At 43.5% G+C, this 20,450-nt stretch overlaps 1 protein-coding gene across 1 annotated transcript in view; it reads left to right on the forward strand.

Annotated features, from left to right (window-relative positions):
* Window positions 1-6,697: 6,697 nt before the first annotated feature.
* LOC109462432 (synaptotagmin-4-like) overlaps window positions 6,698-20,450 on the forward strand; it is a 39,071-nt gene continuing 25,318 nt past the window's right edge. The window contains exon 1 of the mRNA XM_019758986.1: window positions 6,698-7,290. Coding sequence (XP_019614545.1) covers window positions 7,206-7,290 — 85 coding nt within the window. The 5' untranslated portion in view covers window positions 6,698-7,205. The remainder of the gene's footprint in view (window positions 7,291-20,450) is intronic.

The following is a 20,450-nucleotide window of genomic DNA, read 5'->3' on the forward strand; positions in this document are numbered from 1 at the left end:
GCTGAGGGTTTGGGCGTGTTTCTTCTGAAGGTTTGGGCGTGTTGATGAGGGCGTTTTGCTGGGGGTTTGGGCATGTTGCTGAGGGTTTGGGCGAGTTGCGGAGGCTTCGGGCGTGTTGCTGAGGCTTCGGGCGTGTTGCTGAGGCTTCGGGCGTGTTGCTGAGGGTTTGGGCGTGTTGCTGAGGGTTTGGGCGTGTTGCTGAGGGTTCGGGCGTGTTGCTGAGGGTTCGGGCGTGTTAATGAGGGTTCGGGCGTGTTAATGAGAGTTTGGGCGTGTCGCTGGGGGTTTGGGCGTGTTGCAGGGGGTTTGGGCGTGTTGCTGGGGGTTTGGGCGTGTTTCTGAGGGTTTGGGCGTGTTGGGAATTGTAACCTTAGTATAAGAACATAGTATAGGTCCCGCCCTTGGTGCTGAACCAGAATACACGAGGGCTATCGGGCTGTACACAAGACTGTCTCTTGTGGTCCAGAAATGAACTCAAAACTTGGATTCAGAAAACGGTTTATCATTTACCTACAAGCCAATTTTGATATCCGTTTAGTGGTGAAAATGTTTATATTAACGACGTACTTTTCCGACAAATAATCCAAAACATTTGCTTGTATTTAATATTCCCCTGGTTTCTTTTCTCAATGTCGCGTTCAGCACTGACGTCCTTTCTTGACGGAAAGCACTTCCTGGGGGTAAAAGGTCCTCTTGGTAATGAAAGTCATACTAGCTGAAATGTCCTCTTGAGGGCATGTTTTCCCCGGCTCCATGCCCCATTAATATTGTATGTTGGACGATGATGACGTCAATGACGTTTTAGGTGAAGCCCTTGCCGCACATACCTGAATTTGGCCTCCCGAACACTAGCCGAACTCGCCACAACATGAGGCGCACTCAGTTTGTGGTGCCACCACAAACTATCAGAATGTAAACAAACAAACATGTCTGACGGAGTTTCAGGTGCCACCACAAACTACCAGAATGTAAATAAACATGTCTGACAGCTGTGTTTCCAGCTTTTAAACACTCGGAAGGCGTTATAATATTTTGGCGCCTAAACTTTCTGAATGACCATTAGCATTATTTGCAATGGAGTAGGGTTCATTCAACTAGGTTACGATATGATCTAGTTAGTTTATCAAGAGACACAGAAATTGACCGGTAAGTTTTTTAAAGAAGATCCCCTGTCGATCACTCCAGCCCCTTTCCTCAATCTTCTTCAAGACGTAAGAAACGTGCCTTGAATGTCGTAAGACGCTGTAAGCGCCACGAAGCCTGCCCGTGTGGGCGTTTCCCATCATTTCACCTCCTGCGTGTTAAAACACCAGGTCCTGAAACTTCCTCCGGGCTCCAACCTAAAGGTCACACAGATCCATAAAAACAATCTCATTTTCAAGCGAGGTTTTAGGTGAAAAGACGAAAAAGGGGGGGCAACTATACATCTTCGATCTTGACACACTATTTAGTCTATTTCGGACGTTGTTTTTTTTGTTACTTCAGGCTTAACAGCCTTTCACGATAGCTGCGTAGGATTTGCAAGTATCTACACAGGAACCCTGAACTGAAACAGATAGGACACTGTCTAATTATGCCCCAGAGAGGGATGCCTAAATGCGGTGTCCTGAGATGAACCAAAACTGAATAGAGAAGGAGAAAACTGAGGCCGGAATCCTCTGAAGTGAAACATTCAACCAACATCAACGATACTCAAGTAGTGTGGGTGGTTATAAATTTACTAGCCTGACCTGTGATAAAACTCACGTGGATTGGGTCAGTATGTGACTGAGTATGTATCCCTTTCCAATTGCAAGTTCCGTGCATCCGAGTTATGTGCTTAATAAAGCACACAATAAAGCACCCAGTAAATTCTTATAACTGGCTCAGTCGACCTGTCTCTAACTTCCTCGGTAGTTTTTTTTGTGACACCCACAGCATCTGCCTCAGGAGCGCTGACGCGACAGGACAAGCCTTGCAGCCACTCTGTTATCATCTCTCTCCAACATAGTAGAGCTACAGCATCTCAATGACAGTTCCCTATGTTCTTTACTACTTTCAGGGTCCACACCTTTTTCACACCTACAAAACCGTAACGTTTTCGATGTAGTTCAAAACTTCATTTACTGTAAGGTAGATTCTCGTAATTAATAGATCACCAACTTGTCTTGCTTGTATTTATCTTGGTTTTACCCAACTTGTATTTTGTCCATGTGTTTTATACTCGTTGTATGTTTTTGAGTAGAAGTTGTCATATAAGCAACTTGTGCTTTTTGCCCAATACCTAATAAATATATGTGGATAAAAAAAGGAAAAAAAAGGCTTGCAGCTTCCAAGTGTTACCCTGTGTGGTAGCCGTATTATATACATAGGTTATTCCCCTTTGTGTTCTAACCTTTGCAGCAAAATATCCTCGTCGTGCTGCAAAGAGCGATAGCGCTCTTTGGTGTGGGTGGAATGTAATTCAGATTTCAAAGGTTCCTCTCATGGTCCAATATTTTCTGGGCCATTTCGCTGATAACTTCCGTGTGATAAAGATCAAATCTCGAATGTGTTATAAGGAAGGCGTATAGCTTTAATTGTCTTGCCGATGCATGTAGTCAATGTAGTTGAAGGTTAATCCTATCCCCATGCCTAGTAGTCAGCTAATCTTGTTAATATGTACATATGCTGATAGTACTTCCATAGATGTCTGATAAAACGCATTACCTTTACTGTTACATTTTTGCCAGGTAGCTTTAGTCTCCAAGCAGATTTTTCGGTAGCTGCAATTATATGGTGATGAAATACCTTTATTGTACATTCATGCCACGACGGGCTAGGTACAGGTCAAGACTTAACAGACACATTACAGACGTATGTAGAAAAGTGGAGACACAAAAGATACACTGCTTGACTTATCCATACATACATACATACATACATAAGAAACATACAAGGGTACTATACTGGGCAAACAAAGTGTTCTAGCTACTGAGCTAATACAAATGGCACTCTGACTTTTATCCCTGATTTGTGGAGTCCATTCCTACATACCCAGTCTTTTAGCCGAGTGTTCTGTTTAAAGATCTTCTATCAACCTCGTCTCGTTTCCTAATCCTTTTTAGAGTAGGATTTTTAGGAGACTCTTTCCGAGAAACGTACCGGTCCTATGCCATGCATCAGAAACACTCGTTCAATACTTTGGGGGGGATTTACATAAACGATTGTACATGTAAGTCATCACAACTTCACGGTGAACTGATTACAATATGTTACACGCCTACGTTATACATGTAGTAAGACGGTACAGAACTGTGGTTGTTGGGAACCTAATTGTTTTGTTCCAAACAAAATGATTCGGTCAATAACTTACACACCGAAACTAATTTTAAAGTGATCATCCTGCCGGGACGTCTTCTTGGAATCCTACCTTCTTGTATTGCATCAGCAGCTGCAACAGCAAGTAATTTTTATGTATGACATCAGCGCGCGCATTAATTTTCGCCTGTTTTTTTTTTTAAATATATATTTTGTTGCCTTCTGACAGTGGTCAACATGCCGAAAATGGGCAAAGATGTCTGTTGCCATGCCGGAAGGTGGATGGCAGATAACTATGAAGAGAGGAGACAAGAAAAGGCTCTGATTTAATGTTTTTGTTTCTTACTTTGATGCAGTGATATGCGATATGCTGGCTGTGTATATGTGATGTTCCCACTGAATCAAAACCATTTGTATAATGATTGAGTCAAAATCTTAAAATGTAGGAACCTTTTTTTTTCGTCCCGTCTTGTTTTTTTCGCCCTCTCGCATTAGATGTGGAGTATGCGGAGGGTTTCATCCATAAAATCTACTTGCTGTGGCCTTACAGACACCGAAACAAAAGAGATCATCCTACCGGGAGGTTTTCTTGGAATCCTAACGTCTTGTATTGCGTCAGCATTTCCAATGTTATCTTCGGATATGTGAGTCTCGTGAAACTACTGAAACTGATTTTTTACACACTCAGCCATAAACCCAGCGCCTACCAGATGTTGTCTAGAGATTGAGCCATTCCAAGTCTAACTTATGCAGCCAGCTTACCAAATAAAGAGACTGTTCATAAAAATAACGCTAAATACATCTATCTGGATAATGGTGAGAGGATGTCATAATGCCAGACTTGAGTATATACTTACTAAAACTTTACGATGAGCGTAAAAAATTCACAAATGATGAAGTAGATAGACTATATAACAGGAAATGAAGAGATGTGGATGTTTTTCTATGTAATCTTAGAATGCTTCATGGCACGACAGAAATTTGCGTCATTTTGCGTCAACAGTAGTTAACATATGATTGTTCCAACAATATAAGCTCCATATTTACGGATTTGTTAAGGAATCCTAAAGGTATGAATTATATTTACGTCGTATTTAAGCGCACTGGAAGGTGACGGAAAGGCGCAATTTGCCTTTCTGCAGCCTTTACCAAGTCGTAAAGTCTACTGAAATGTTTCCCACCTTTAATAGTTCTTTACATATTGCTGAAAGTGTGCTTAAATATCGGTTTTCGTGCTGTGTCTGTTCTTACTGTTCTTAAGAAGCGAGAAGAAGTTGAACCTATACATACATGTGTATTTAATATGCTGGAAGTATCTTGTAAGATATCAGGCTTGTATCACTGTCGCCTTGACCTGTGTTTAGCTCGTAAGGGCATTAATGTACAATAGAGGTCTTTTTTCATTAAACGCACGCCCCACCAGTCTTCCATGCCATCTCCAAATGACATAGCAGATCTAACAGTGGCTTTAGCGAGTGGCCTTCACACCACCCACACATTGTCAAATACATGTTCTTCTCGCATTTAAGGCGTACTTTATAGTGCTCTTGTCGCCAGCTCAAGGTTATGGCTCGCAGGGCGCTAATAGTGCCCTTACGGCGGCGCCTAATGTAAAAACTCTCACGGTGCCTACAGATACTTTGGAGAGCCTTTGTCGACAAGTGATTCAACTTGCGGGGGAGTATTTTTCACGGTTGTTTTTCGTTACATGACCTTCTTGACAGCTGACATGTACAGCTAGTGAAAGATAAAGACGTGTAAACACCATAGAGGATGAGAAGAGGACAGTCACCATCACACAAGATCTAGATATTCCGAGATCTGATTCAACTTGCGGAGGAGTATTTTTCGTGAACGGTTGGTTTTCGTTACATGAGCTCCTTAACAGCTGACATATACAGCTAATGAACGATAAAAAAGACTTGTATACACCATGGTGAAGAGGACACAGTCACCATCACACAAGATCTAAATATTCAATGGAGGTCTGATTAAACTTACGGAGGAGTATTTTTCCCGGTTGTTTATCATTACATGACCTCCTTGACAGCTGACATGTACAGCTAGTGAACTATAAAGAAAGACGTGTAGACACCATTACACAAGATCTAAATATTCCGTGGAGGTCGACTGATTCAACTTGCGGAGGAGTATTTTTCACGATTTTTTTTCGTTACATGACCTCCTTGATAGCTTGATAGAGGTCACAGTCACCATTACATAAGATCTAAATATTTAGAGGTTTTAGATCTCCAGTCTTCTTTCTCTCTGTGGTTACTTTCTGTCTACTGTGATTTTCTCTGTACGTCTCTCACGGTCTGAAACCCAACATTTGGCGACGTGCTAATCCCAGTAATCAAGCCGTGGACGCCGCCGTCACGTTGATGATTACCATAGATGGGACTTCTGGCGTGTGAATCCTTTTGGAGAATTGTCCCGGGAAGGTCAATGTGTCCTTAACACGCTGGGGCGATGTGTTACGGGTCGTACATATCCAGGATTGTATTCTTGTGTTTGTTTCAATGTGTAAGTTATCTTAAACCCAATGTCACATACAAAGTAGCAACATCGTATAGATGGGCACTGCACTAAGGCAGGGCCTCAGTACGCATTGTCGACATTATCCAAACCAAAGAGCAAGTAGTGTCCTGTAGAAATTTCGCTGAACGGCACGATTTACGGCGGCAAAACAATAAAGAATATTCTGTCTAAAATTGACATTTACCACCATTTTAACACATTTTCGTCATCATTTCATACTTCTTTAAATAGCTCAAAAACAAGCTACGTGAAGCGTCTTTTTATTTATGGGTACCACCCTAAATAGGTAGAACCAACCCACGATAGAAAACAAGCAACGGTCAGCAACATAGACTTTTTTTGCCTCACAGATATCAGTATGCAATGGGATAGGACTGAGTAAGAGAATGACCAGAAAATTGACTTTCAAAGTCCAGTTTTGCCTCCCTGAAAATACATCGGATACCTGTAAGGCCGCCCTACCCTACTGGCTGTTAGCCTCCTGTGCAGGCACCGGGTGGGTGGGAGTTTGATACTGCGTTTTGTAGAATTTTTAACGCGGCCATCCTACAACCAGCCGCCCAGAGAAGGTTTGTACCCACCACCGTCGTGGCCGGCAAAAGAACGCGTTAAAAACTCTAAAAAAACACAGTATCAAAACTCCCACCCGCCCGGAGGCCTGCACAGGAGGCTAACTGCCTGTAACGTCAGTCCGTCACTGCCTGTTGGATTTGCCGAGGAACCATTAACGAACTTTCCCTGAAGGTTATACGAGGCCACCGTGGGAAGTAAACCCCTTATTTTATGATCAATGGTATGCCCCACCACCCACGGCAGGCTGGATGTATATATATTTAAAGGGTTCCGCCCAGCAACCAAAGTCCAGAGGAAAGTGCCAACAGCGGTTCAGTCCCCGCCAGCTCCCGCTAGGTACAGTTGTGGGGTTCGAACCCGGATCCTCTGGCCGGTTTACGTCACTGCTCTCGATCCCCAACCCGGATGCGGCCTTCTGCCCCTTTGGTCACACTCACTTTTTCACCAACCACCGGCCGGCGTTTTTTTTAATCCCGAGAGCGAGCTCCACTGAGCCGTTGCGTCTGGTGACGGAAGGTTTTTTTGGAGGGTCAGGTTGGTGAAAAGTCGGCTCGGTGTCCAGCTGTGAACCTCCGGTTTACAGAAGCGGACTCTGGACTGTCCGAAGCGGTGTCCTAGCTGGGCAGTGGTTAGTGCTCGGACGTGTTGTTGCAGTGTTTGAGCTCGAAACACAAAAAAAAGTGCCGCGATGCCGGCATCACCGCACCTGACATAGCGGGACATTCCAGCAGCACGACTTTCTCTTCAGTCACCACCGTGCAGCGGACCTCACCCCGACCTCCTCCCGACCGACTTGCGACTGCACCACGACAATGAGCTCCTTCCTGAAGAAACCCGTGCAGGAGTTTGAGAGGGACACCACCCTGGCGTCCATGGGCAGCACTGATAATCTGAGTGGTAGGAATTTTTTTGTTTTTTTCTTTACAATGTATGCGTGTGCATCCATGCACATGTTGGCTCTCTTGAGCGTGAAATTGCGACACCGCCACAACAAGACTGGACAAGAATATCTGATAAGTTATGTTTTCATCCATATGCTGTATGAAGCATTGTTACCTCCGTGAAATGTCACGGAGGTTATATTTTCGGTTGCGTTTGTCTGTCTGTCATTCTGTCTGTTGGTCAACAAGAACGGCTGGATGGTTTGGTTTCATACTTGGTGCGTTTTTTTTTCATATGCTGCAAACAGAAAATTAGATTTATAAAAGGGAAGCCGTCACTTGTCTATCTTTTTCTTTGCTGTTGCTGATTTCTTGTTAAGTGTGTCTGTAGTGGGGTCACCCGGCCTTTTGTTTTCCTTTTGCTCCAAACGTTACGAGGGTAACAGCCGCAACAAGTAGCCCTTAAAATAGCATGCATATATGTATCAGACGGTATACCTGCCGTGTATTCACGGTGTTCTATAGCGGTGTGTTCCCCTCGTGCCTGAGTTCTCATAGCGACCGTCAACTCTTCATCCATCAACATGTTTGTCTAGAGACACAAGATAAGGCACGACCCACGTCAATCGTCCGGCACCTTTGTTCATTTATCTCTTCCGCCGTATCCTGTATGTTGTGTGAACTGTATCTAGTATAAACCTGCTCCGGGCAACGGCAGATGGCTACATAGGTATAGAGGGGACGGGTTTTCTGTGTGATAAAATTTGCAGGAGTCCACAATAAGCTTGCTTCTGTCTGTATTTTTTACCGGTAGCATCTTTTTATGTGCCCTTAAAGGCACCCTATATGCGATTTGAGGGCAGCAGAATTGGAAGTATTCTGAATTTAAGGCAATCTTTGTGATATTGACACATACTGCTTCGCATTTGAATCAGTATTTCATACTTTGGACATTTATAACTGCAGAAACAAGCCCCAACATGAGTCCTTTATTTTCTTGGTGGTACCCTAAACATCAGCCCAGGGCCCTTCCAGTAACCAGCTTCCGTCAGAATTTTGGGAACTTATGCTCAATGAAGGTCAATATGTGATTTGAAGATAGTGTGATTTCAACTCAGCATGTAGATAAATGACAGGACTATTGGCTTTGAAAACTCGGATTTTCAAGCCATAAAAACTGCACTGGATGCATGCATGAATAGTTATTGTTGTGGCACCGACCCATGTTTGTGTGTGTGTGTGTGTATAAACGGTTGTGTGTAAACACAGTGCGGTTGTCGGTGAAAGAATTTGTGCACTGTGAGCTCCAGTTTGATTGACGTTATCGATGTTTGTAGTGCCACAATCGATAAGTGTTTTCCTTGACATGCTGACACACGAACAACGCGATACTTACATACAACGGCTGACATATTTTTCAGGCATAGCTAAGAATTAGGCCACAGCAAGTACATTTTATGGATGACACCATCCGCATACTCCAAATGTAATGCGAGCGGGCGAAAAAGAACAGGGCGGGCCAAAAAAAAGGTACCTACATTTTAAAATGTTGACTCAATCATTGTACGTACATATGGTTTTGACTCAGTGACAACATCACATATACACAGCTAACATCACATATCACTGCGTGAAAGTAAGAAACAAAACATTTAATCAGAGTCCTCTCTTCATATCTAACTGCCATCCACCTTCCGGCATGGCAACAGACATCTTTGCCCATTTTCGACATGTTGACCACTGTCAGAAGGCAACAAAATTTCATGTTTTTTTCCAAATTCAGGCGTGCGCTGGTGTCATCCATAAAAATTACTTGGCCTTATATAGCCTTATAGGCCTAGCTTAGAAGACGTCGTAAGTAGTTACTAGCTAGAATCAACCACCTGACGACAAGAAACTACTTGTCTGCTGAAGTGTTAGGGTTTAAACCCCTCCTTCGTTTGGCCATATCCCGTGAAACCATGGCCAGCTAAACCTGCTATATGCATCGCCTGGCAGAAAATTGCGAAGCCGAATCTAGAGGGACCAGGTTGTCCTGGTTTTGTGGTGTAAAAAATATATATAGCCGTCAAGGTGCAGGGCGAGAAACGCAGAACGTTTTAGCGTGTTGGCCTGTATGTGCCACGGAAGCCTCGTACTTCCCTCCCGAGTATTGTTTACGACTTCCCGTGCTGTGCTTGTTCAATGGTTGGTCATGAATGCTGTATAGAAAGTACGAAATGAAACGAAATGAAATTTGAGAAAAAAATCATGTACAATTGTGTCAATACAATGAAAGAAATCAGCTACAAAAACACCCCAAAATTGTATCCAATAGGTTTTAGAAATTAAACACATCAGATCATTTATTTACCACTCACGTTTGTATTTAAAACTTAAGGTCACATTTTTCCTTCCATTACATTTCGTTCTATTTTGTTCCATTTCGCACTTTCTGGTGTCCCCGTAATGAAGGTATGTTTGCGCACGTGGCGGTTAGATAGGGATATACTAATGCCGCAGTCCGGTCATGTCCTGGATAATCCTCCGATAGCTATATGCATCCCCAGACACCGTGCGGGCCTCCGCGAGCAAGCCGATACGTACCCCGGCTATGCGTCATCAAGTTCCGCTGGCGGACAAGTCAAGACCCCGATTGAGAGAACCGGCAACATGCATCGATATCAAGGGCAACTCAGAGCGATCTTTCCCGCTAACACGCAGGATAGGAAGAGCCCTAAGATGCCGTTGTGTTGCCCTCGGGGTTAGATTCTTTGGCGAAAACAGTCGGACAGCGTCAGAGGCTCCTCTCTGAGGCGGTTTGAAATGTCAGATGCCGCCGGAACCGCAGGTGAATGACGTCGTTACCAGGCCACAGCGATCTGAACCGCGCTGACATCTGTACGCCAAGCGCCTGCCAATCGGATCACCCGATACTTCAATGTTTACAACATTCTTAAGAGGCATCCAATGTAATATCAGGGCGGTAAAACAAAACAAAAATTAGAAATAGAAATTAAAAGTAACATTTGCAAAACAAATACATAATGTTTACCTTCGCATATGGTCTGCTCTGTTAATTCTTACTCAAACACATTCATATATGGTGACAAAAGTCTCAATCCTGCTATGAAATTCCAACATGATGTAACCCAACACCAGTTACCATGGTGACAGACGTCTGGTTCAGGTCATTGACCTTATTTGTTTGGAGAAGAAGAGGAAACAGGGCACAAACAATATGTTTTCTTCGGTAAGCATAGATATTCTGGATGAGGAAATTAGTCTGAAATTTGAAATTTACCTACATTTCTGCACATGTTCGTCATCATTTCAGACTTGAAGCGTTTGAAATAGCCCAAAACCAAGCTACGTGTGTGAGGTGCCTCCTTATTACTATTAGTAGTAACCACCCCACAGTACAAAACAAGCAAACGTTCTCCGTCCGCGACATCGTACTTTTGCCTCACAGACATCAGCACAATATGCGATAGGTTGATTCAACTCACTACTATGAAAGAATGACCAGAAAATCAACTTGACTTTGGAAATCCAGTTTTGCCGCCCCCAAACTGTATTGGATGCCTTTAAACTGAGGACGCATTTTCGCCTTGTATTAATCCCGACGTTACGACGTGCAGCTATAAAAGAGACGTGTTAAGTGAGTCAGTCTTACACCGCCCCCTCTGGCGACAAGGCTCTGTCAGGGTTTTGGGGCCGTCCCTAATTCCTGATTCTCACGACAGAAGCAAATAGTTCGTTCATAGCCGGTACAGTTACGTTCAGCTGTGCACACAAGGACTCAGATTGGAAGAAGACATCATTCCATTTAATGCAACCGAACCTTCAGTCAACTTCAATTAAGAAGTATGTTTCAGTTTAGTTATGTGGTCGTGTGGCGTAACGGCAAAGTAAAAAAAAAATGAGTATTGCCCTGTCTTGTATTTGCGTCGGTGGCGGCATAAAATAAGTTAACTTGAGTGTGTCTGGTCATGAAATGCTGGAATATATAAAAAAAGGTTCAAAATGCACCATAGTAAAAAAAACATGCGGGTGCGTTTAGCGAAACGTTATAGCTACGTCGATGAAGGTTAGACATCCAGGTAATACGATATGCCAAAAAAACAGTTACTCAAGCAACTGGATATGATGTTGTTTGAGTAACTGTTTTTTGGCAAAACGTTATAGCTGTAGCTGAAAAACGGCCCTATTGTGCACTTTTGTCTAAAAGCACTAAATTACGTACAGAAGACATCGAACTCAGTACACGTGTGGTCTAGATAGACTAGGTATACGTAAGTCACGTACACAATCTTAGAATTGCCACTCCTTGGACTTAAGCTCTGCCTTGAGAGCTTACACTGAACGCGAGATGATGTAACCAAAGCGTCGGTAGGTATCTTGTCAAGCGTTATGTTCCATTCCGCTAATACAGTAAGACTGCCGATGTATGGGGCACTCAGATAAGGTGATCTGAAGGTTCTGAATGTGTGACAAGAAAAACAAGAAATTCTGTTGCCTTGTGACAATGGTCAACATGCCGAAAATGGACAAAGATGTCAGTTGCCATGCCTGCCGGAAGGTGGATGGCAGATACTTATGAAGAGAGGAGACACGAAAAGTCTCTGATGATTTAATGTTTTGTACATGTTTCTTACTTTGATCCAGTGATATGTCATGCTGGCTGTGTATATGTGATGTTCCCACTGAATCAAAACCATTTGTACAATGATTGCGTCAAAATTCTAAAATGTAGGAACCTTGTTTTTTTTCGGCCCGTCCTTTTTTTCGCCCGCTCGCATTAGATTTGGAGTCTGCGGAGGATGTCATCCATACAATTTAATTGCTGTGGCCTAATCCTGTATGCTAAGACCGTTCGCCGACCGTTACGTTGTTGTGTGTATCCATCCAATGATGATCCGCTCTGAAGTCATCGCTTTGTAATGGCATCTTACATAACGCCAACGCTCGCTGGCTCTCATCCCAGAGGACATGTATTTTCATAGCCTGAAGCCGTTTTTTCCTTGAAACCCAGAGTGATGCCTGGTATTATAAAACGTAATGCACGTTCCTTCTGAGAACACACACTCAGTGCACCATTAGACCAAACATATCTTCTTGCCATCCCACCATCCATTAGCAATGATTCCTAGGGGTAAAATTCAATTATCCGGATAACGCATGCATGTGCCTACTAGGAACTTTCTTTTACCACTCTTCGTGGTATGTAGTCAGTAGGGACTTCAAATTTCTATTGTGCGAGCGTCGGCATGGGCTCAAAAAAGCAACAGGGACCAATTAAAAAAAAAATGCCCTTTTGCGATCGCAAACAATCTCGGCACGTTGTTTTCTGAAGTTACAATTTTCGCTTTTGTAGCGTGGTTGAAAGGGGTCATGAAAGAGTACGCAAATTAGGCAAATTTCGTCATTCAGATTGGAGTATGCCAATATTAGATTGAAAGGAATCAAAGGAAGAAAAGAGTGTAAGGAAGAAAGAAGGGAGAAATAAGAGAATAAAATAAAGACAGAAGGAAGATAGCCATGTTGTCCCGCACACTCAAAACACGGTAAGAATATCGAAGAGAAATGTTGGCTTATCTTAGCTAAAACACATGCCAGCGCGCGGAGTGATTGTGCCATCTAAATATTAATCTTTTGTAAAGTGCCCCTGTGGAATAAGAAATATTAGCTGAAAGGTTTTACGTAAAAGCCCTCTGTGCCTGTGCAGTGAATAGCTATGACGTTTATGAGATAGTTTGTGCGTCATTGACGTAGACGGAGATCGAGCCACATTAGCTCACTTCTCTGTAACATCTCTTGATGGTGTAAGAGCGGTGTGGGATTGGGGGAATTCAATTTCGGCACAACGTTCTCCTATAGGGCTTTAGCATTTAGAACTGAACGGTTCTGCTTTCTTGGCTTTGTGATGTGGCAGTGAAGTAGTGGGAGATGTAATTTCCGTGCCTGGTGGGAACATTGGGGGAACCGGTGCGGCGGAGATCTGTTTGTTCCGACTGGCTAGGCAGACGTGATGGTACTGCGAAGGAGAGAGGATGTAAAACCGCATGTTTCAAAGCGGCGCTGCTGTGTACTGCAGGGTGAAGACATGTTTGCCTAGTAGTGTTACCTGCTCAAAACCAAAACTCTGGCTGCCCCTCTTGTAAAAATGCCCATTACTAGCCAAGTACCCAATTCAAGCCAGAATAAATAGAAACTAGGGCGCCCAAATTCACACCACTTACTCGCAGACCCAAGGGCTTTCCACTGCTCAAAATCATAAACTTAGCGAGTCCAAAAAAATGTTACCAAACTTTAAAACTCCGCAGCAGTACCGTAGCACCCGCTAGGGTGCACGTTAATATTGAACTTGACCTTCCGCTTTGCCTCCCCTACCCACCGGCTAAATATCATGCACAACCATCCACAGCTTTTTTTTAGTTATGTTGTAGACATACAAACACATATGCATGCATAGCCCGCTGCAGTACCGTAGGAAAACGCCAGATGGATCATCTTCAAACTTCTCTTTCGTTTTCACAACCACTACTCACCTACCAAATACCATCAACATTCATCCATCCGCAGCTTTTCAAGTTGGCAAAAGCAAAAACATAACCTTCTTTTCGAAGGTAACAACTAGAAGTGGTGCGTTATCAGCTTAAAAGGGACGCGTTTTCAGGAGAACTAGTGTAAACTTCCATCAGATACGATCCGATACAGATCACCCGGAGTAATTGTAGTCAAACTCTCCCGCACAGCCGGCGTGTAACGTCGAAATGAGGGTTATAGAACCAGGAAATCTACAGGGATACACGTTCGGTAAATCCCCCCAGCAAGGCTATTGTGTTACGTTCAAGGTGAATTGTTTGACGTACGTACAGTTTTTTTCCGTGGATAGCCTGTAGCTTGTGGGCGGTTCATTGCTGTCGTTGAGCTGAAAGGAACATAAAAACCCGCTGATTCTCTATCTGTCTGGCTCACAGAACGGCTTCATTTTACAGGTCGGGGTGGGGGCGTAGAATCGTTAACACCTTTAGCAACGTGTTTTATATGTCATAGCAATGTGTTTTATAGGACATAGCAATGTGTTTATAAGACGTAACAACGTGTTTTATAGGACATAACAATGTGTTCTAGCGGACATAGCAATGTGTTCTAGCGGACGTATATATGTATAACAACGTGTTTTAGAGGACATGGCAATGCCTGATACATGAGGACACAGACGTATTTGGTGTCGCCTATGTGCCATTTGCCACTAAGAATCGTTCATCACATATCCGTGTCGCAATTAAAGTGAAGCCAAGAAGGATCGTCGTGGAAAATTGCGGCTCTTCGCGTTCGTTAACGTTGTTGAACAGTGAGATCGATCGTTGGCCCGGCCCGGTCTGGCTTGGCTGACTGCCACGTGGGATTCCGGCTCTACAAGGCTCTCAAAGGTACACTTTTTATCGAAAGGTCCAAGATTTTTTGCTTTAAAAGATGGACTGATTCGTATCACCAGCGTGGTTGGAATTCTAGAAAAACTGTTCACTTTGTCATTGAATGAAAAGTTATGTCTGATTTTCCCTTTGAAATCCTCTCAAAAAACGCAGAAAATGTCATTGCAAAAGATTCAATTTTCAAAGTTTTTCTGGGGGAGCATGCCCCCCGGACTCCCCTAGGAACCTCCTGGTCCCTCAGACAGTGGGAAGAACCCCCCCCCCACCACACACACCGCCCACCCCCCTGGAAATCCTGGCTACGGGCATGTGCCACGTGTTGTGTTCACAAGATCCTTGAGTTTTGTTGAAGGGGTGCGGACAAACCAACACTCTGGTCTTGTTTATCTACGAACAGCTGCTCTATATAGCTATTTCCTCTTCATGCCAACTTGAGCATTATTACAAGTACCTACATGTATGTAGTTGCCGCCTAATTACCCGTAGATGTGGTGAGCAGCCATGATACGTGGCCAGCATAAAGTGGCATGATGTAACATTTTTTCACAAAAAAATGAAAGATTTTGATTGAAGAAATATTCGTGTGATTGTAATTTACGTCCACTTTTCAACATATTTGTGCAAGAATCTCACGTTTCTGACATTTATGGTTGGCACTAAAACAGTCCGTACGAGGCGCACTCAGTTTGTGGTGCCACCACAATCTACCAGAAAGTAAACAAACATGGCTGAAAGCTGTTTTTCCAACTTTTAAACACACTCGTAAGGTATCATCATATTCTAGCATCTCCTCTTCCCGAATGGCACATGTATTTGCATTGGAGTAAGGTTGATTCAAGTTAAGAGAAGCCAGAAAATTGACTTCTTGTATCGTCCTAATGTTACGCAATGCAGCTTTAAAGATAAGTTTGTCTCCACTGTGTCAGGCCTATTCAGATCTTGTCGTATCTTCGGGACTATCACCAGACAGGAAAGTAGGTTTTAAGGTTAAAACCTTGTCTTGAATGAAGATGAATTGGTCCCTTTGCTGAGTGTCGCAGACAGACATCGAATTGGGTCGGTTGATCTAAACGTGTTCTTCTTCTGTAAGGCCGCAGAAAGTACTTTTTATGGATGGCATCAGCGCGCGCATTAATTTTCACCTGAATTTGGTAAAAGACATTCTTTTGACCTCTGACAGTGGTCAACATGAGAAAAATGGACAAAGATGTCTGTTGCCATGCCGGAACGTGGATGGCAGATAAATATGAAGAGAGAAGACGAGACAAGGCTCTGATTTATTGCTTTGTCTTTTACTTTGATGCAGTGATATTCCTTTTATAGGTGGCTGTGTGTATGTGATGAGCCCACTGAATCATGCAAAAATCATTTGTACAATGATTAAAAACATTTTTAACTTGTTTCAGTGAAAAATGATGTTGTAATAGTTGGCAATAAACATAGCACAATATAGGTATTAATTCTTGTTCAACAGGGTTTATGATGTCAAAATTTGAAAATGTAGTAATCTTGCTTTTTGGGCCCGCCTGGTTTTTTTTCGCCCTATCGTATTAAATTTGAAGTCAACGGAGGATATCATCCACGAAATTTACTTGCTGTGGCCATATGGAAAGAAGCATACAGTTTAATGGGTCACCTACAATTGACATCACGTTGCTACTTTTACTCTAAGGCATCCAAAGAGACCAATTTCACGGTACCCCAGAATAGAGAGACGCCTTATGTGGCTCTTTTGGGGGGCTATTTCAAACACTTCAAGAATAGAATTATGACAAAAATGTACTAAGAAATAGCAGTAAATGTCAATATCAGACAGATTTTATCACCCAGAATATTTTTGGGGTGCCTTTTAAAACTATGTCAGTTCTTTTCCCGATAGCTATTACACTATTGACCTAGTCACATCACTTTCAGACTGTACCAATTAACCTACATAGGGGTGACGAGATTGGGCCGGTTGTCTGTCTGGTCAGACAGACAGACGTAGACGCATCTTCACGTTAACTGACGTGACGGTCGGTAGATCCTGTAGGTATGCGTCTAACGTTCTGTCGCATTACTTACGGCGGTTTGAACGTTTATCCAGCGGCGTCGGAATGACTTCGCCCTAATACCTCCTTCTTGGCTCTACAGCCAAGATTATATATAAGGCCACAGCAAGTAATTTTTATGGATGACATCAGCACGCGCATTGATTTTCCCCTGATTTTGGAACAAAAAACAAGAAAATTTTGTTGCCTTCTGACAGTGGTCAACATGCCGAAAATGGGCAAAGATGTCTCTTGCCATGCCGGAAGGTGGATGGCAGATAACTATGAAGAGAGGAGGCAAGAAAAGGCTCTGATTTAATGTTTTGTTCTTTGATGCAGTGATATGTGATGCTGGCTGTGTATATGTGATGTTCCCACTGAATCAAAACCATTTGTACAATGATTGAGTCAAAATTTTGAAATGTAGGAACCTTGTTTTCTTCGGCCCGCCTTGTTTTTTTTTTTTTTTTTTTTTGTCTCTCGCTCGCATTAGATTTTGAGTCTGTGGAGGATGTCATCCATTAAATTTACATGCTGTGGCCTAAAGTGCGAACCCGCGTTATACAATCCTGCTAGAACATCCAAACAATTCCACAGCGTGTCAACCATTCCTTATCCCTTTGACTTAAAGCCATAAATCAACCTACAGCGAACTTCGCCGCCTCGAGAGGATAGCCTACAGAGACTAATATGACATGAGTGGGTTTTCTGAGATTTTTTTTCAAGAATTAATAGATTATGTATCCTTGCGGGATTGATCGGGTTGAAATTGAGATGCCGTCAAATTAGATCAAGCAAATTATTGCCTCCCGTGTTGCAGATCGCTTCCTCTCTTGTGTGTGAGAGAGAGAGTTCGGAGTCACCTTGTTGTGTTGAATGTGGGTCATTTAGAGGAGGGGTAGCTAGCGGGAGTGCATGCGGGGTGGCCGGGGTTGATTCGGAGCGCCATGATGTGAACTCCCTGCGGTTCAGAGCGCCTGTACTCCCTAGTAGACGGATTGAATGTAGCCCGAGTGAGTAAGCTTGCGGGTCGGCAGCCGTGCAGGTGAGGAGAGCCTGAGGGAAACATGCCGCCGGCGGCATGCTGTCGTCTACAGACCGGTAGGTACTACCGAGGCTGTCTCTCTGGCGTAACGGGGGGAACTTTGAGATAATGACCGTACACGCCACTAAAGACTGCGCGCTGTGCATGTAGCCTCCACCAGGCCTTTCTACGGGAATACGGATCGTAGAATTCGGCAAAAAAGAGAGTAAAATTGGCCAAGGGAGTTCGACCGCGGGGAGGTAGGTTTAAAAACCTACAAGGCGGCCAAACTCCCCTAGCAAATATTCTCCTATATATAGCCAGCGTACTCAGTCTGGTAGAGACTACTGTGCATGTGCCTCTCTCTATACATGTGTCCTGCGTGGCAGCTCGGATACCGTTGTAGCATGCAAGTACAGGCTAGTAATTACCATGCTATATTTTCCTTACCATGTCTTCCTAGCCTTCAGTAACTATTATCTAGTTGACAACTTAACCACTGTGTGGGTGTAATAAACCGACTAGTCACACAGATATAGTTGAGTCTGTACATTGCCGTCTTGCGACAAGTGATAAGGAATTATCCTAAGAGTTTCCTGTAGGTTTTTTGAAGGCTCAATCTTGGAATGCGACTTGACGTGTCATTAGTGACACTGTTGGATATCACGCCGCAAAATGTTTGTTTCGTCATTTCGTGTTAAATGACTACTTTGTCATACTATATTCCCAGTTTATTATTTTTTTTACGACCAATCTGTCAGATGATACATATATCGCCATATTTCCTGCCTTAAGGCTGAGCCCAGCGGGACGTTTTTGGTTCAGTTCCAACATGTCTAATTTCTTTTCTTTATCATTAGACGCAATGTCTTCTCGACGCGTATTAGTAACGTTAACGTTGCAAAAAATAACGACGAAAACATACGAAAGACTATTTGAATGAATGTCCTTTGTTGTACGTCTGTTCTCTTACAGGCTAAGTACAATATTTATCAAGAAAAACGAAGAAAACAGAAGAAAGACTAACTGATTGAATGACCTTTTTTGCACGTTTATGCTCTTACAAGCTAAGTACGATATAAGAGACTGGTTAGTGTAGCCTCCGTAGCAGGCTTATAGAACTGGGGTTTTGGTGGTCTTCGGCTGTTTTCTGATTAGCCTAGTTCTAACGGGGGTTATTCAACCAGGCTGGCTAAGTTGTCTATATGCAATCAGAAAATATCACATAAAAGCTCCCAAAGACCCTGAAGACCCCCAAAACCCCCAGTTTTTGGCATGCTATGGAGGATATGGTTTGTGGCGCTTTCGCAGTTTGTGCTTCAACTAGTCTTGCTGTACGATTCCTTATATGCATGTACCTTTGAAACTCGTATGATAGAATCTATTCCGGACACCTCTAATATATACGACGTCCTTGGCAATCTCTGTCCTCACACGTCATAATTTTTACCCAGAACTCCGACTATAACCTTTCCCATTTATATCAAAGGACGTCCTCTGAGTTTTCCATCGCCCTCGCTTAATCCCAAAATTTATTGATTGCCCCCTCTACAGGCCATTATACTTTATCAAATCATATTGCAGACAATGGGAAGCGTTCATCTACATTCGTGGGACGTAAGCTGAGATGGCTAAAATTGATTTGATCGTTGGCAGAGAGTGACCTTCCGTACGTTCTGCCGTCGCGTTATTGAGTGGAAAATTACGTGTCTGTTTTTTACTTCTCGCGAGACTTCGCCCTTCTGCCCCGGGCTGCTCAGTCTTGCTTGTCCGCCTCAAGAAAACGAAAACTCCTATCGCACAGTCGCTAGTTTGGCGGCCTCCCAAACACTAGCCGAACGCCTCCAAGCATGGTAAGGAGTATGTCGGGAGCAAGGTTGGCTGTGGTTGGCTGGTGTTCGGCCAGGTCGGCTACTGTTCGACTGCGCCAGGCCAACATATGTTTCAAAATGTTTCAAACTTTCGGGTGTGGACAGGAGATTCGGCCCGACCTACTCCCGAATGCCAGCCAACCAACCTTGGTCGGCTGGTGTTCGGGGGAAGGTTCTGAATGAGTGACATAGACCATAAAAGGACGACGTGTGGAATATCACGTCAAGCGTCGCACACGTACGCACACCTCCACCTTGAGAGAATCTAACCATCCGGCAACTACGTAATTGTCGAGCCATTTTCACGCCATCTCGCAGGGATTTCCGTCTCCGTCACTCCAGCCGATGGCTTGTGACGACGTCTGGGTCACCCAGGATTATCTGGGCCATATTACATTTGGAGATTGACTTACTACATGTTACTAAAGTGTGCGTGACACAAATACGAGACGTCGCTGTGGAGCGCGGGGGGCGTTAACCCAGTGTAAATCAAAGTTCCTCAGGCACATACGTGACGGTGAAGGTTAGACATCCAGGTAATAAGATACGCCAAAAACAGTAACTCAAACAACTGGATATGATTTTGGAAACGGTCAGACGTTTCAGGTAGCATCCATGCCACTACCTTTCGTCAGTGACACTAGAGACTGCAGGAGAATATTAAGTGCAGGTTTGAACGTTTCCAAAATCATATCCAGTTGCTTGAGTAACTGTTTTTTGCCGTTCCTTGGGCACAGTCCAAGACATGTATAACTTATAAAAGTAGACTGAATAAGCGGACCAGTGCTGGAAATAACCACATTAAGCACAGCGTACGTTACAGCCTAAAG

Source organism: Branchiostoma belcheri, unplaced genomic scaffold (genome assembly GCF_001625305.1).
Source record: "Branchiostoma belcheri isolate BF01 breed outbred unplaced genomic scaffold, Haploidv18h27 scaffold116, whole genome shotgun sequence".
NCBI lineage: Eukaryota > Metazoa > Chordata > Leptocardii > Amphioxiformes > Branchiostomatidae > Branchiostoma > Branchiostoma belcheri.